Source organism: Zootoca vivipara, chromosome 7, assembly GCF_963506605.1.
Source record: "Zootoca vivipara chromosome 7, rZooViv1.1, whole genome shotgun sequence".
Taxonomy (NCBI): domain Eukaryota; kingdom Metazoa; phylum Chordata; class Lepidosauria; order Squamata; family Lacertidae; genus Zootoca; species Zootoca vivipara.
In genome coordinates this window covers 73,356,840-73,375,563 of record NC_083282.1, presented here as the reverse complement: position 1 = coordinate 73,375,563, position 18,724 = coordinate 73,356,840, and the positions used below count along the sequence as shown (strand labels likewise).

Below are 18,724 nucleotides of genomic sequence, written 5' to 3'. Positions count from 1 at the left end.
AGAGAAAATAGGAAACAGAAAAAAAAAAGAAATTGTACAGGTGCAGTAAAGAATTAAGAGAGAATCAATACTGGCCTGACTAAGTATGCTAGTTTATTAACCAATGTTAAACCAGAGTTCTCTGATATACGGTAGTTTGGGTACAACAGGGAATAGGTTTAATGAAGTCAGGATCATTGCACCGAACAGAGTGTTTGATAGTGAAAGGGAAGAGACCTCTGAAACCATGGTTTATAAAACAATGGATACCCTGTTTCTCATATTTTAAGGCATCCCCATAAAATAAGCCATAGCAGGATTTTTAAGCATTCAAGGAATATAAGCCATACCCCGAAAATAAGACATAGTGATAGGAGCAGCAGCAATGCCGGCCGCGGCAGGAGGAGGAGGAAAAAAATAAGACATCCCTTGAAAATAAGCCATAGTGTGTTTTTTTGAGGAAAAAATAAATATAAGACGTGTCTTATAATATGAGAAACACGGTAATTAATCATCAAAACCTGGCCACTATGATTCAGATTAATTGCTACTATGCTGTGCTCCAACAGACATGGACACCACCAAAAAGTAAGTTTTTAATTGCAGGAACACAATAAATTTTTAGCCAGCTTTTAGTCATGGCACATTAAAGATTCTCCACATTTTTTCTACTGCCAAAAGCTCCTCTGATCTTTTCCCATTACTTCTACCTGGGTGTATTAAATACAACTGACACAAATTCTTGTCACCTGCAGCACTACAATCAGTTTCCCTACTTCAGTCACAAACACATGCACCCCACAACTATACAAATTGACAAGTAAAAAAGACAGACACAGTAAGAACTTTCCTGGTAACAAAATACTTATTTAGAGAACATACAAATACGAAACGTCACCACAAGCAAACTTCTCAACAGGAAAAAAAAGGAGATTTAATTTGCATGACAACAGAAAATAGGAAAAAACCCACCAACAAATGGTATGTGTCCCTGAAGAAAAAAACCTCAGAGACCAGTACAGCCTCTAATAAATGAAGGTAAGCAAATGGGTCATTTAACTTAATATCGTTTTGTAATCAGATAAGAAATATTTGGAGCACCTCACATAAAGACATAAGCCCTCATTTAAATGATGCTTGTTTGTCATGAATAAGATCGGTAAACTAGCTTATGTGCCAATAAAATCAAAAAATCAAAAGATTGCCATCCTGTGAAAGAGAGGACATAATTTCCCTCTTTTGACAGGTGGGAAATGGATGGCAACCTGGACCAATACAGTTGACTCAAATCTACACTGCAGTCCAGTTCTTACTTTAAAAAGCATGTTCAGCATGTGCAAGCAATCTCCTGCTGGCACAGACAAAAACTGTTCACCTAACAACTAAAAAGGTGGTGTTTTGCTGCCTGAGGCAAAAAGCCCCCATTCTACATACAGAAGCCAAGGAGATTGGCAGCTGGATCTATCAGTGGTAATAGGACAGTGTCTTCCATGGCTCTTGAGGACAACATGCTAATTGAGAGGATGCAGGACAGGCTGTGAGGCACACACAGCTCTGTCCTCCAACACAGGTGAATGCTGCCCCTCAGCATCTACCACCCGAGGCAGCAGCCCCACTCTGCCTAATGGTCGGGCCAGCCCTGGCTCTCCTGTGCAAGCTCTAGAATTCCTTCCTCCACCAATGTTAAGAACAAGTACCGTGTTCCTCATATTTTAAGGCATCCCTACAAAATAAGGCATGGCAGGATTTTCCTGAGGTGGAAAAATATAAGGCATACCTCGAAAATAAGCCGTACCGGGTGGTGGGAGAAGGTCTGTGGCAAAGAAGGGTTACTGCTGCCACGTTAACCCCCGAGACCTGGCTGAAGCCTCAGCGCACAGCGCGCGCAGCCCCAGAACCCGGCTGCAGCCTTTGCGCACAGCGCGCGGACACCCGGGACCCGGCTGTAGCCTCAGCGCGCGCAGCCCCAAGACTCGGCTGCAGCCTTTGCGCACCGCGCGCGGACACCCAGGACCCGGCTGCAGCCTCAGCGCGCAGCCCTGGGACCCGGCTGCAGCCTTTGCGCACGGACACCCGGGACCCGGCTGTAGCCGCAGCGCGCACAGCCCCAGGACCCGGCTGCAGCCTTTGCCTGCCGCGCCCGCAGCCCCAGGACCTGGCTGCAGCCTTTGCCTGCCACGCGCGAAGACCCGGTGGGAGCAGGTCTGTGGTCTGTACAGATACCGGTACCTAATTAAAAAATAAGACATCCCTTGAAAATAAGCCATGCTGTGTTTTTTTCAGGAAAAAATAAATATAAGACGTGTCTTATAATATGAGAAACACGGTAGGGAAGCTTGCAGTGCAAGTTAACGTATGAAATTACTTTCGCCTTTTTTCAAGAAGATAACATTGCAGCTGCATTCACTGCTTAATTCTCAACTTGGCCAACAGGCACAGACTACTCTTTTGGAAAGCAACAAGGACTTCCTTGCCTTCTCTAGTGGGCAAAGCAACTGGCCCTAGTGCAGGCTTCCTCAAACTCAGTCCTCCAGATGTTTTTGGCCTACAACTCCCATGATCCCTAGCTAGCAGGACCAGTGGTCAGGGATGATGGGAATTGTAGTCTCAAAACATCGAGGGCAGAGTTTGAGGAAGCCTGCCCTAGTATAACACAGTTATCTTCCCAGATGTAGGACAGCTGTGTGTTGCAACTACTTTTACTCCTCAGCCTGGGGCAGGATGATAATGAATGGTTAGTTGTTCTCTGAGAGCCTATCCTTCAGCTAGATCATAGGAAAGGACACTCTGCTCCCTTCAAACATAAGCTCACAGCTTGCCACCGAAAGCTGCATTATGTAGCTTCCCCTCTGAATCATGAAGGATGGATCTAGTCTATGCACATATCAGGTTTAGAGGCTGTTGCATGAATCAGTCATAGCTGAGCTGGGATCACAACTTATATCATTTTATATTTACACCTCACCTTTCCTCCAAGTTGTTCAAGACAGCGTACTTGGTCTCCTCTCCTTCATTTTATCCTTGAAACAACTCTATAAGGGCCTTAACAGCCCAATGTCTAATGACCTGGTTTTTAAGGGTTGCCTACGTTTCCATGTGCTGCTCTGGTTTGCCAGAAGCGGCTTTGTCATGCTGGCCACATGACCTGGAAGCTATACGCCGGCTCCCTCGGCCAATAATGCGAGATGAGCACGCAACTCCAGAGTCGGTCACGACTGGACCGAATGGTCAGGGGTCCCTTTACCTTTACAGAATTATTATTCCGACAGAGTGCATAAGACAACATGCAACTGGTGTAAAGATTGAAAATTGGAGGTGGCTCTTTTTTGGGTCCACCAAAGTGGAGACTCAGATTCAGCACAGTAATCTGAAAGGTTCTTTGGGCCAATTATGTGTGGAGAAACATGGTAGAGCTGGAAAATGATATTTTTGCTACTGTGGAGTGTTTTACTCAGTGTTTGCATCTGATTCTGCTCCATGTTCCTTGTTTTCATAAAAGCTTTTGATTTGATTCACAGGAAGCAAAGTATCTTGAAGATTTATTCTGAGATGTACTTAAGAAAAAAACCTCTGCAAAAAAGCACTTTACTTTATTAGTAGATTGATGCACAGCTATTCCTTCAGGAAGTGTTTCCTTCAAGTAGCCATCACTGTACTCTCTGGAAATTGCTCACAACATTAATGGCATTGCTAGAGTTAAGACGTAGCTCCTTGTCTGGAGACGAAATAAACAAAAAAAACTGCACTGAATATGACATAGCAAGCCACTCTAAGCCTGATCCTTGTGGCACTTATGTATTGTACTGACTTTCAGCAAGCTATATAAAGAACCATATGGACTGCAATAAACCAAAACTGATTACAATAGTTACAGGCCCTAGTTATGATACCAGCTAAAATTATTTCTCCGAGTTTACAGGATGTGGGTGGCACTGTGGTCTAAACCACTGAGCCTCTTGGGCTTGCAGATCAGAAGGTCAGTGGTTCGAATCCCTGTGACGGGTTGAGCTCTCGTTGCTCTGCCCCAGCTCCTGCCAACCTAGCAGTTCGAAAGCACACCAGTGCAAGCAGATAAATAGGTACCATTGAGGCGGGAAGGTAAATGGCTTTTCCATGCGCTCTGGTTTCCGTTATGGTGTTCTGTTGCACCAGAAGCGGTTTGCTCATGCTGGCCACATGACCCGGAAAGTTGTCTGTAGACAAATGCCGGCTCCCTTGGCCTGAAAGCAAGATGAGCACTGGACACCATAGTCACCTTTGACTGGACTTAACCATCCAGGGGTTCTTTACCTTTTTACCTACAGGTAACTCTCAACTTACACATATTATACTTATGCTTTGTGCAGGGGTGTGAGTGTGTGATGAATAAATAAATGGAAAGCAGAGGAAACCCACCATTCCCTCTGCTCCCCATTTATTTATTCTTCCCTAGCCACCTGCACACAGCTACAATCGCAGGCTTACAAAACTTTGGGGAAGCAGTGGAAGGGCTCTGGGATGCTGCCAGAGCCCTTGCACCGCCTTCACAAAGCAGAGTAATTTTGCTCCCTTAATGGAATAACTTTATAAGTATGAAAACAGCTATAGTACCAAGGCAACCCACACCCCACCAAAACGTCAATATGGCTAGCCCAAACACTCTGGTTTGCCCATGATATTTTCTCACACTTCACCTTATGCAGACCTAAACTATTCTACAGGAATTAGGCCTGTCTCTTTGGCCAGTTTTTCCACTTCCTGGATCATATTAAGTCATAGAATCATAGAGTTGGAAGAGACCACAAGGGCCATCCAGTCCAACCCCCTGCCAAGCAGGAAACACCATCAAAGCATTCTTGACATATGCCTGTCAAGCCTCTGCTTAAAGACCTCCAAAGAAGGAGACTCCACCACACTCCTTGGTAGCAAATTCCACTGTCGAACAGCTCTTACTGTCAGGAAGTTCTTCCTAATGTTTAGGTGGAATCTTCTTTCTTGTAGTTTGAATCCATTGCTCCGTGTCCACTTCTCTGGAGCAGCAGAAAACAACCTTTCTCCCTCCTCTATATGACATCCTTTTATATATTTGAACATGGCTATCATATCACCCCTTAACCTTCTCTTCTCCAGGCTAAACATACCCAGCTCCCTAAGCCATTCGTCATAAGGCAGGAGTCCCCAAACTAAGGTCCGGGGGCCGGATGTGGCCCAATCACCTTCTAAATCCGGCCCGTGAACGGTCCGGGAATCAGAATGTTTTTACATGAGTAGAATGTGTGTTTTTATTTAAAATGCATCTCTGGGTTATTTGTGGAGCATAGGAATTCTTTCATATTTTTTTTCAAAATATAGTCCGGCCCCCCACAAGGTCTGAGGGACAGTGGACCCTGCTGAAAAAGTTTGCTGACCCCTGTCATAAGGCATTGTTTCCAGGCCTTTGACCATTTTGGTTGCCCTCCTCTGGACACGTTCCAGCTTGTCAGTATCCTTCTTGAACTGTGGTGCCCAGAACTGGACACAGTACTCCAGGTGAGGTCTGACCAGAGCAGAATACAGTGGTACCATTACTTCCCTTGATCTAGATGCTATACTCCTATTGATGCAGCCCAGAATTGCATTGGCTTTTTTAGCTGCTGCATCACACTGTTGACTCATGTCAAGTTTGTGGTCTACCAAAACTCCTACATCCTTTTCACATGTACTGCTCTCAAGCCAGGTGTCTCCCATCCTGTATTTGTGCCTTTCATTATTTTTTGCCCAAGTGTAGTACTTTACATTTTAACCCTTGTTAAAATTCATCTTGTTTGCTTTGGCCCAGTTGTCTAATCTGTTAAGGTCATTTTGAAGTGTGATCCTGTCCTCTGGGGTATTAGCCACCCCTCCCAATTTGGTGCCATCTGCAAACTTGCTCAGGATGCCCTCAAGCCCATCATCCAAATCATTGATAAAGATGTTGAATAAGACTGGGCCCAAGACAGAACCCTGTGGCACCCCACTAATCACTACTCTCCAGGATGAGGAGGAGCCATTGATGAGCACCCTTTGGGTTCGGTCGGTCAGCCAGTTACAAATCCACTGAATGGTAGCATTGTCTAGCCCGCATTTTACCAGCTTCTTTACAAGAATATCATGGGGCACCTTGTCAAAGGCCTTGCTGAAATCAAGATAGGCTACATCCACAGTGTTCCCTTCATCTACCAGGCTTGTAATTCTGTCAAAAAATGAGATCAGATTAGTCTGACATGACTTATTTTTCAGAAACCCATGCTGACTTTTAGTGATCTCAGCGTTTCTTTCTAGGTGCTCACAGACAGTTTGCTTAATGATCTGCTCTAGAATCTTTCCTGGTATTGATGTCAGGCTGATTGGGCGGTAATTGTTTGGGTCCTCTCTTTCCCCCTTTTTGAAAATAGGGACAACATTTGCCCTCCTCCAGTCTGCTGGAACTTTGCCTGTTCTCCAGGAATTTTCAAAGATTATTGCCAGTGGTTCTGAAATCACCTCTGCCAGTTCTTTTAATACTCTTGGATGTAGTTCATCTGGCCCTAGAGAGTTGAATACATCTAAACTAGCCATTCAGCAACCTGCCTCACTAACATGGGTGTATGCTACAGAGTTCTATGTAAGCAGAGACACTGCTTGAGCAGTGGAAGATTTGCTGCCGGGCCAAGTTTGAGGTTTTACTATTACTATATAAAGCCTTTTATTTATACAGGTTCCAGTAATTCAACTCTTGACATAGAGTTCTGGTCTCTCTCCCTCCTTAGTGCAGGACTGAGCGCAGGTATATTTATGAGAGGGAGGCATGTGATTTCAAAATAGAAAAGGAGGAAGATGGGAAAAAGTGACAGAATTTCTTCATTGATTTACCATATTCCTGTTATACACAGCAGGGAATGTGCACCTCCCCTACTTGCCCTCTCAGCATGCCTGTCCCACCTCCTCAGACATCACCAGACAACTTCTAAATATGGTACATGAATCCAACCCTAAAGCATGTGGGCCAACATTGCAAGAGCAACATCTTAGAAAAAATTCTAAATTAAAGGCATGATCCAAGCTATGTACTCAGTTCACGTCGAGCCTCCATACAGGTGATCTGCGGCATAAGAGGCACGATCCACTCATATGCTTGATGCCCTCCACACACAGGGTAGTCATCTCAGTATACACTTCCTGATCTAGCACATGAAGTGCTTCAAATTGCAAATATTATGTCCTCAATGAATCTATTATAATTGAATCATGCCCATTACACAGTGCATGCTTGGATGGGACAAGGCAATTTATTGTGTCTACTCAGAAGTAAGTACTACTGAATTGAATAAGGTAAAGGGGCACAGTGTGCTTTCTAGAAAGTGCCAAAGTATTGTGTTAGTCAGCGCAGGAAATCATCATGAATAGGTAGCCCGATAAGGAATATAAGGTGATTAGTATATAAATATGTTCATTTAAAATGCCTCTAAGGTTTAGGAAACTGTAAAATATGAATACAATTACTAAGCAATCATACTTGAAAAGCTCTACATACCATAATTAATTTGTCTGCATACAAATTCTAACCAAGAGCTCCTCACTTGGGCAGAACTGTCACTAAAGACAATTCATTGAATGGACACAAGTAAACATCTGCATGCTGAATAAGGTGCTAAAACCTGTGGCAATGTCCACCCCTTATCCACTGTGTTGTCACTAATAATAATTTATTATTTATACCCCACCCATCTGGCAGGTTTTGCATTATGCCATGCAAAGAGTCCCTTTCTAAAAGGCTGTAAGCACTACAATGTGGGTGGAGGAGAGAAGAGAGTTTCACAACAATTTAGGAACATTTAGAAGCACAAGGTGAAATACCACCCCCATTCCCTGCAAAGTGTGTTAACTAGCATTGCCGGGATTTAAGCAACCAGTAAAGTATGCAACAGCTTAGCCAATACATTTACAGCCTCTGCCTCCAAGGTCTATGGATGTTGTAAGTTTTGGAGTTATGTTGGCTCAGAAGTATCTCCCATCTATCACAAATTGGAAAATGAAACGGTTTATTAAAATGTATTCAAAGTTTAGAAAAAAGCACAAAAGGGATCAAGGTGTTAAACTTGTTAAAAGGTTAAATTTGTTTAACTGTTTAGGTACAAAATAAGGCTATGTGAATGAAAGGGGGGGCAGTCATATATACCATAGAATGGCAGCCCCATAATTTGATATCTGGAAGCTATTCACAGGTTTTACCTCGGTAACATTAACTTACATGTAACTTGGTTAACCTTCAAACAGTAAAACATAGCTGTCTTGAATTTACCATTTCAAGTGTCACTTTATGACTCGAGAAGATTATTAAAACAAGAGTTCCAATGAGAATGGCCACCAATTTATGTGGAGACCTTTGAAGTAGAGAAAGGAAGCCAGTACCAAAAGCACTGCTATGCCTATCAAGAGCAAAGCACTATTGGCTTTAATTTGTGGTGAACTAGCTTGCATCTCCTACAAAGTTAAAGAGTGTGTGACCAAAAGTGATTAAAGCAGGCTTCTTGCCTTGCACAATACTTAGGCAGCCAATGTACTGATTGGCATAGTAGACACAATATTATCTGACCAACAACAGCCTGACTGGGCTAGCCAATCTCTGAGATCTCCCCCAACTATGGCTGGAAATAGCTGAGAAGTATGCCAATAGCCCAATCAGATGGGATCACATGAAGCAAGTTCAATGTGTGCAACCTCCCCACTAGCCAGCTGACAAACACTCTGACTGTAATCTTGCAACCCCATTCACATGATTCCAGGCCTAGTTTTGCATGTCAGGACAACAAACCTGCTGACAACAACCAGCAATCTCACCTGTTACTGTGCTTCGATTTCTCTCGATCTTTCTCTTTGTCCTTCTTGTGCTCTTTGTGTCTGTGTTCCCGGTCTTTGTGTTTATCTTTATGTTTGTGAGAATCTGAAAGCAACAGAACAGAGAAACGAATTAGGAAATTGCTGAGAAGCTATGAAAATTTCTAGTAAGTAGCTTTGTATTTGCTGCCACAAATATGCAACCTAAACATCCCAGTAGCAGTGATAATAATAATAATAATAATAATAATAATTTATTATTTATACCCCGCCCATCTGGCCGGGTTCCCCCAGCCACTCTGGGCGGCTTCCAAAAAAACAGAAATTCTAAAATACAGAAATCCATCAAACATTAAAAGCTTCCCTAAACAGGGCTGCCTTGAGATGCCTTCTAAAGGTCTGGTAATTGTTGTGATGCACATCACTTCACTATATGTATGAAATTGGCATCAATTATCAAGCAAACCCATGTGCATCCTCTACTGCAGGGGTCCTCAACTTTTTGGGGGACAATGGGCCTTGGCAAGTGCCAAGAGATGGGTTTTTAAAATGGTTTTTAATGCTGTAGGCCAAAACATCTGGAGGGCCGAAGTTTGGGGATGCCTGCTTTAGACAGTTGTCTACGTAAGCATAATGGCGAAGTATAAGACCAATAAACAGCAAGGAGGAAGCAAATAGGAAAAGAATGTGAAAAAGAGAAAGGCTTGTGAAAATCTGAGATGTTTGGAGTACAACTTGAAGTGAAATACTTGACAGGAAATATAGTATATACAGTAAAGTTTACAATCAACTTTTTGTATTATGGGGTCAGGAGGCGCACACTCTTTTATACACATCATACATAGGGCTGAAAGTGTATTCTGCCATACAAACCGGGGCCCTCACAACTGATCAGACTCCATAATAGAGTGTTGACATCATCTAGTAGTAATTTTGAGTTAGGCTAGAGTGCTTGTACTACACTGCATACAAATATGCACATTTACATGTTATATACACACAGAGGGGAATCACTCACTTAAAAGTGGAATGACTCACCTTGAAATCAATTTCTGCCCTTCATTTATTGTAGAAATCATTGCCATTTTTTTTTACCATACCTAGATTAAATTTTGATACAACCTCTTGAAGCAATAAGAGTACAGGTGGGTGTTAAATTCTGCCCCCTTTTATACAGTGGTACCTCTGGTTAAGAACTTATTTTGTTCCGGAGGTCTATTCTTAACCTGAAACTGTTCTTAACCTGAGACACCACTTTAGCTAATGGGGGCTCCTGCTGCCACCATGCCGCCGGAGCACGATTTCTGTTCTCATCCTGAAGCAAAGTTCTTAACCCGAGGTACTATTTCTGGGTTAGCAGCGTTTGTAACCTGAAGTGTTTATAACCCAAGGTACCACTGTACTACCAAATAAAACGTAAAATGTGGAGACAAGGTGAGAAATGGAAACAATAACCACCACCCCTCACAGGTCTCAGTGAATCCTGTTATCCCTGAACAAAAGTAAAAGGTGTCCTCTTGATCTATAGTGCAATAGAAACAGGTAGGACACCCTGGAAACCTTTATTTCAGCATTTTAAAATAAACAAAAATGAAGCACATAGAAATGCACAAATATGCAATTTATGCATTCTGTACAGACAGCACAATCAAATGATTGTCTAATAAATGGGGAAGTGGAAAGCAAAAGAAAGTTAAGCAAGCTGAAAAATATTGTAAAGACTCGGGCGAATGGGAGGGAGGGGCATATGAAGCAAATGCTTCCAGTGAACACTTTTCAGAAAACCTTTTTGCAATTCCAAGCAAGGATCCCAAGCATTTCCTTCTTCCAGCTCTTTCTTATAATTGTTTTACTGGCCCAGTGCCCTATTAGGTATTAGAAACACTCATAGAATATTTTGAGAGTATTCTGGCACCTGTCATTAGAAAGTCTACGAAGGGAAACCATTTATGCTTATTTACAAATATAAAAATCACTCTAGAGATCTAGAGACTTTGAACTCAGATTGGATTCCAAGGTATCTTGTAAAATGGGGAGAGGGATTAATGGAATTATGTGAACAAGTTGGACTGAAGCTATGGGTTTGCAGGCAGTAGCACTGCCCTCAAAGAGTTTATTTTATTTTATTGTAGTTTAGTGTAGAAAACAAGCTGAGCACCTTTTCCCACAGAATTACACACTACACTGTATTTCGCCACCTTGTAATTTCATAATTATCTCTCCAGAACAAAGAGTCAATTTTGCTAGTGTATTCAGAAAGCATTTGACCTTCTGTAATTTCACTTCATTGTTTCAAGGTTCCAAACTCCTGGCCGCCAGCACTATCTGGGGGACACACTTCATTTCCTCTAAATGTTAGCCACACATTTGCAAGAGTTTTAGTCTGAAATATAAAAGCAGGAATTGCTTCTATTATGGTAGTTGTTATATGCATGATCTCCATGTTAAAACTACTGAAGCACGTCTCAAAGCAATCTGTAATACAACTGTTCTTTTAGTAATCTTTGGCACCCCTCCCCAGACAAAACTAGTGGCTTAGGAATCCCATCAATGGAATATCCAAGGGCTGCAGTATCCAAAGCCACAAAAGTGCCATTTCCTAATCCTTGTAAGCACTCAAATGTAAATAATTGTAATAAGTGTGAAGATTTTCACACAGGCACAGCTCAGATGCCAACAGGCCTGGTGCCTGAATTCCAACAGGCTAACCTCAACCCCAAAGGTGCACTCCTCCATTGTCTCCCAAGAGGCTAGAAGCAGGTGTTTCCATGATAGATTCCCCTCCTCCACAGTCAGGATGGAAACCCAGGCTACAAGCCTAACTTTAGTAAGCTAAGCATTTGGTTTTTTACTTCCCTACCATGCTCCTAATTTATTCTCTCTCAAACTTACTTGCCGGCCTATAAAGTGCAAATAACAGCAAATAGCTCAAGATGAGGCACTGCGATTAATTTGGAATCATCACATCAATGTTCTCTTGAGAAAGTATTCAAAGTGCAATTTGAACGTAAAATAAAAGTAAATTCCCAGAGGTATTATGGCTTAGGAAATGTAAAATTGCAGTGACGTTTGTAATCCCATCAGGGATAAGACTGTAACATAGAAAAATGGGAAGAGCTGTCAATGCCGACACTGAAGAAGTCTTGACCTTTGTTAAAAGACTTGTACAGAGAGAACAGGAACCAAACCCAATTGGATGTATTTTTAAACAAATCTTGCTGGATTCCAAAAAAATATATAGCTACATATAAGTACATCTAGGGAACTGCATGGAAATCAATGGGATTGCCTTCATTTACTTGTGAGGCTAAGGAAGGCACATATGGGTTGCCAGCCTCCCTCCCTCGTGCCTTAAGAGGATGTGGTGGAAGAGGTCAGCTCTATATTGATTTTTCCCATTATCTTTAGCATTGCCATGAATTTCTCACAATGTAGAGAAGACAACCATTTGACAGAGGAGCACTAAAACATGCAGCAAGAGATGTTCTGCATCCAGCTTATTGTGCTAATATAAATGTAAAGGTAAAGGTACCCCTGACCGTTAAGTCCAGTCGCGGACAACTCTGGGGTTGTGGTGCTCATCTTGCTCTATAAGCCGAGGGAGCCGGCGTTTGTCCGCAGACAGCTTCCGGGTCATGTGGCCAGCATGACTAAGCCGCTTCTGGCGAGCCAGAGCAGCACACAGAAACACCGTTTACCTTCCTGCCGGAGCGGTACCTATTTCTCTACTTGCACTTTGATGTGCTTTCGAACTGCTAGGAGGGCAGAAGCTGGGACCGAACAACGGGAGCTCACCCCGTCGTGGGGATTTGAACTGCCGACCTTCTAATCAGGCAAGCCCTAGGCTCAGTGGTTTTGACGATATAAATGAACTTCTCATATAATACCAAAGTTCTATGCTATAGGCTAGAAATATTTTTAAGCTAGTTCCTGCAACCTGCCACTGCAATACTATACAAAAGCTCTGTTATCTATCCTCCTTCATAAACTACAACTGTGTAATGCAACTATTCACAAAACAGTTTTCTGTTTGAATTGCAAGACTTTCTACATGGTTCTTTTATTTAAAAAAAATCCAATAATTTTACTGGTAAAAGTAGGCAAGATTATTTACACACATATTACAACCATAACTGAATGGTAGAAGAGCCCCTGGAGCAAACCTACACATATTTCACATACTTTCCCCCTGCCTTGAGTCCTGTCGGGAGAAAAGGTGGGGTATAATAAATAAAATAATAATAATACTTCAGCCAAATGGAAAACCTGCAGAGGTATTTGACAACTGTCATATACAAAACAATGGTGCCAGTACTGAACTTGGCAAATGATTTCATTCCCTGGTAGTGCAGCACAAGTTGCTTTGTGAAGCACTGCTCCTGCTGCAGATTACTGCCAAGCATCTTCTTAATGTACTCAGGAGCTGCCTGGCAACTTGTGTTTATCTACAGAGGCCTTCTTGTGGGCTTCTTCTCCCCAATCAGGAATTCCAATGAGACCAATATATTGCAAAACCTACTGAATAGAGCAACAGCCAATTTTAATGGGACACAACACTCAGGTGTTATTAATACTTGCTAATAATTCTCCCAGAGAGGACTGTGTGTTGGAGCTGGCTTTATTTAACAACACAGATTTAAGAGTGCTTTAAGGACTTAGAAAGAGTGCTATATAAATACTATATTCTTACTGTCTATAATCACCCTTCAACCTTCTATTCTTGAAGGCCTCATCAGGTTAATAATAATAATAATAATAATAATAATAAATTATTATTTATACCCCACCCATATATCTGAATGTTAAGGAGGAGGAAGTGCCATAGACCTTTCCCCTGAAGAAAGACATTTGTAGGCTGGAAGTACTCTTGGAGTCCAACTTATCACTGGAGTGGCTTCTGTAGCTAGGAGTGTTTATATGCCCAGCTCAAGCTTTGTCACCAACTGTGATTGTTCCTAGATTGGGATAGCCTTACCTGAGTTGCCCATGCTCCCGTGTAGACTAATGTTAAACACTATTATTTGGAGCTGCCCTTGAAGACAGTACCAAGTACAGAAAAGAACAACTTCCCCAATATCAACCATCTCAGATCTTATAATGGGCAAGTGAGGCCCTGTTGGTGCCACCATCACTGGATCACAGGCCATCTAGTTCAACATCCTGCTCTCACACTGGCCAACCAGATGCCTTTAAGAAGCCTACAAGCAGGACAAAGTGCAACAACCCTCCTTCTGCTGATGATTCCCAACAACTATATACAGAGGCTTACTGTCTCTTATAGTGAAAGTAGCCATTTAAGAAAGTGTCATTAAAGACAAGCTACAATTTAATTCCTTTTAATATGCACTGCCGCACCCTAGTGGAGCAGAACTCTACACTAATGAATTTATGAAGCCTGTCCCATTTAATTTTAGTGAAAGCAACAGCCCTATTTTCTGGTTTACAGAAAGGGAGGAGGTAAATATTCTGAGGTCTAGAACACTTTTTGATTAGAAAACAGGAACCCAGATAACTTGGAGAAAAAGATTCAATTTCCGAGGCTACTAACATCTTAAGCAAGTGCTACCTAGCATTACAGTGCAATTATTTAGCAATCTAAGAAAAGCAATTTAATCATGTCAGTTGCATCACTGCCTGAATCAGCTATACCCTGGGAAGAAAGAAGCAGAGGAAGTAAAATACTGATTTTCACTAAAATGCTTTCACTAAAGTAGACCTCACTTCACACTAAAACCTATCTTGCATCTTAAGTGTAAATAAAGGGCAAGTAAATGTTCAAACATCAAACAGAAATTTATGTCACAAAGGATCATTCCAATATCTCACACCTCAAGGAAGATATTGCATTACAGTTATACTTTGCACTTTTTAACCCTCCAGAAAACCTGAGGGAGTTCAAATTCAAAACTCCAAATAGAGTTCAAAACATGCACACCAGCTTTCATCCAGATAGCTGTCTTCAAGACAGACTGAAAACAGGTGTAGAGACCAAGGTAGTATGCAAACTTCAAATGCAGAAACAAACTGGAATACTTCTGTTATGGAGCAGCTATATAAATTAAGTAGGTAAATAAATAAAGATGGTGAAAGCAAAATGTCACTTTGGTGAAGAATCTAAATATTGCCCTTGAAGCTTCAATTTGTTTTACTCTGAATTGTTTTATTTGATATTTTAATGTGTTGTAAATCGCTTTGATTTTTTTCTTTAACATATAAAGCGGTACAGAAATGAAATTAATAACAATAACATTTAGATTTCCAGTCCAAATGGACTGTTGAGCAATTGTGACTGGTGCTTATTTCAAATAATGGCTTGGGCTGGAGTAGTCCTCTACTCACCTGTGAGGCTGAAGAGAACAACTGCAGGACCGTAGAGGCTGTGTAAAATGTGGTGGTGTATGTATGTATACACATGCCTAGGCTTCTTCCACAAATAGTTCCTGCATTTGCAGTTCCACACTTAAGAGTACCAAACATGCCTCTCATTTGTTGCCAATACGACTATGAGCCAAACTAACACAAAACAAATTACAATGTATCTGCTTATTACCAAAACCTCAATATGTACGCCTTTTTATTATTCAAGAAAGTTTAGTAACAAAAGGGAATGTCATTTTATTTCATTATTATTATTCCTATTACAGGGCTACATCAGGACCAAATTAGATTTTTTTTAAAGTGCACTGATAAAAATAATCCAATGTCAGCTAATCAACTAAGACTGTTACTTTATTCATTCTTGCCTGAAAGAAAGCCCCATTCCAAGTAAACATACAGAGGATTGGGCTGTGAATCCCACTCAGATATAAGAATAGCAAAGTCATTGCCAGAAAAGGCTATATAAAATGAATATTTATTCATTTTCATCACTCACTTCTCTCTCTGTGTTTCTCTCTCTCTGAAACCTCATAACTTGTGAACTCCTTACAGGTGTTAGCAGGTGACATGCAAATACTATTTGTAGAAGTTGATGCAAGATAGGCAGCCTGCACAGGTTGAGCTGTTACTTTAACTGCAGCCATCAAACAATGAATTTTCATCTGTGAATTGAACTCATCTCTGAGATGACTGAACTGGACAAGGTCACAAATCTGTGTAGGTAACTTGCAACTTACACACATTTAACTTGTGCGCATTCAGGTTTACACGCCTGGTAAAAATTGTTTAAAAAATTAAAAAGTAGGCAGAAAGGGGGGTATCCAGGGGAAAAACTTAGGCAATCTCACCCGCCAATGAATTAACTGTGTTTTGACTATACAGTAGTACCTCGGGTTACGAACACGATCCGTTCCGGGTCGCAGTTCGTAACCCGGAAAGGTCGCAAACTGAGTGCCATTTCTGTGCATGCGCAAAGCGCACGCGTGACAAAAACACTTCCGGGTTTGCGGAGTTCGTAACCCGAACTGTTCGCAACCCGAGCGGTTCGTAACCCGAGGTACGACTGTACATGATTTTGGCTTTAGCACTATCCCTGGAAACATCAGGAAGAACTTTCTGACAGTAAGAGCTGTTCAACAGAGAAACAGACTCCCATGTATGATCTAGTTGATATTCCTGTATTGCAGGCAGTTATAAACTCTCAGTGTCCCTTCCAACTCTGCAATTCTATGAAACGTAACCCCGGCATAAGTTAAGAGTCACATGCACCTGGTAAAAGCAATATTAGCAGCCAGTGGACCATCTGCATTTTTCCAACAAGCACAAGCTTTTGCTTTTCCCCTTGTGCAGATTCAAATCTTCATCCTTTACAGTCAACTCCTGCCCAAGTGCTAATTCCTGAGTCAGATGCACTTGGACTTTGATTCAGGTTCAATACACACACACACACCAGAATGCATGCAGTCATTCTAACCAAGTTATCTTGTGATGTTTTGTCTACAAGCTCTTAAATGCCATGGTAAAGAAAGCTAGTAGTAGGAAGTGTTTTGCTGTCAGCAACAGTTTGTAGCAAGGTGGATTGTGATACTGATCACACCATTTACTAAGAGCAATTTCAACAAGCTACTTAAATCCTTTCACAGGCATTAGAAAGTGAAATCTTAATGGGCTTCTTAGCAGTTCTTTCCAGGGCCAAGATCAAGCACAAGACTAGCGCAACTGAAAGAAAAATGCTCTGACATTAAACAAAGCAATAGTAATTGAGCTTTCTAAATAAAAGTAATGTGTTAGTCTCAGCTCAGTTCAACACGCAATCTTTACTGAATGCAAAACAATGCTTTCTTGCTTTCCCCTCCACTTTGTAAGAATTGGCTTAATTTTTAAAAAATCTTTCCAGGGAAGAGGAATCTTTCCTACTCTTTGAAAACCTAAAAATGGGAAGTTAAAGATGTTGGCCATTAAGAAAAAAAGTAACAAATCCATACTAGGACAACACCTTTATTAGATCTAACAAAATTCCACAAAATAGTGCACATACAAGTTTCAAGTTCTCCAAACCCCTTTCATGAGGTGATATAAGCTTTTACCCATCCCAGAAGGCCTGGGTACCACCTGAAACCTGCAAAACACCTGAAGGGGCCTCCTCCAACATTCTATCGTGAGGTTTTTAGGACATGCAGGCATAGATGTCTCAAACAACCTTTCTTCCTCCGCTCCAGCCCCTTGCTCGTCTTTACCCAGAGCAGTGACTCAAAAGGCAGCTTCCGCAAAGGAGGAAGACGAAGACAGCAATTCCAATGCAGAGGTGCAACCTGGCCTCCAGAAGCAGGTAACTGGGAGCCCAGAATAGATAATCAAGCAGAGATGCAGCAGGCAGCTTCTGCTGTGGATACTTGGGACTCAAAGGAATCTTTAATTATGGAACATATTTTCCTGCTTCCGAGAGCAGGAAAAGGCGACTGAGACCACTTCACAAGCAGTACGCCTCACACTGGTGACGATCCTGTTATCTGCTGGTTTCATGCAGTCTGTCCTTACAAATGGTTGCTGACTTTTATAAAACACACAGAGGAATACACTGGATATACGCAACTCAAAAAGCTTTTTGATTCATTGCTTTCTCCACAGGACACCAGCATTTGCTGGATAGCAATAAGGACAGCTTGCTAGAGAATACACACAGCTTAATAATATTATCAAGTATTTATATAGCACTTCTGAGTGTTCAAAAGCACATAATGTTATCTCAGTAATTGTTAAAACAACCCTATAAACTACTCAAGTATTACTGTCCCCATACTACAGATGGCAAGGGTGGGAGGATACTAAGGCTGAGAGAGAGGAATTTGCCTAAGCCCATTTGAGCACCTAAATACCACAAATGAAGGTACTGTAACAAAATCTCAAACATTCTCTTCCAAGGAAAAACAGCTTCATCAGAAACAGATGAGCAAGTGGGTTAAGAAAGGGGTAATAAGCAGGAAGGGAGGGCTCAATCCTTCTCTGTGCCACCCACCCAAGCATGTTTACGTGGTAAATGAATGTTTGGAACCAGTGCTTTCATTTCCCACAGAAAATTTCCCATTTCATAAGATCACTAGCCAGGTACCACTTGTAAATATATATTATCCCAGGCATCCCCAAACTTCGGCCCTCCAGATGTTTTGGACTACAATTCCCATCTTCCCTGACCACTGGTCCTGTAAGCTAGGGATCATGGGAGTTGTAGGCCAAAACATCTGGAGGGCCGAAGTTTGGGGATGCCTGTATTATCCAAACCTGGCCATTTCAAAGTTGTTAGCTTTGTTTACTAAATATAAGTAAATTAAACATGCTCATTAGTTCATTCTCTAGGACATCAGAAAACTTTCCAGTGCAAACTGATATGTTTCCAATTCAAATTACAGTACCCTGATTTAGGCTACATAAGAATGTTTTTGAAGAAAATTCACATTACTGTCTCAAACTCCCTGGAAGAAGCAACCTGTGAGGAAGGGCTTACATTGGGAAAGTGAGTCAGGGAAAGTGTTAAGCACCCTGGCCACTTCTCCAT

At 41.7% G+C, this 18,724-nt stretch overlaps 1 protein-coding gene across 1 annotated transcript in view; it reads right to left on the bottom strand.

Annotated features, from left to right (window-relative positions):
• The window catches only part of TOP1 (DNA topoisomerase I), a 76,583-nt gene that overhangs the window by 33,723 nt on the left and 24,136 nt on the right, over positions 1 to 18,724 (bottom strand). The window contains exon 3 of the mRNA XM_035121457.2: positions 8,797 to 8,899. Coding sequence (XP_034977348.1) covers positions 8,797 to 8,899 — 103 coding nt within the window. The remainder of the gene's footprint in view (positions 1 to 8,796; positions 8,900 to 18,724) is intronic.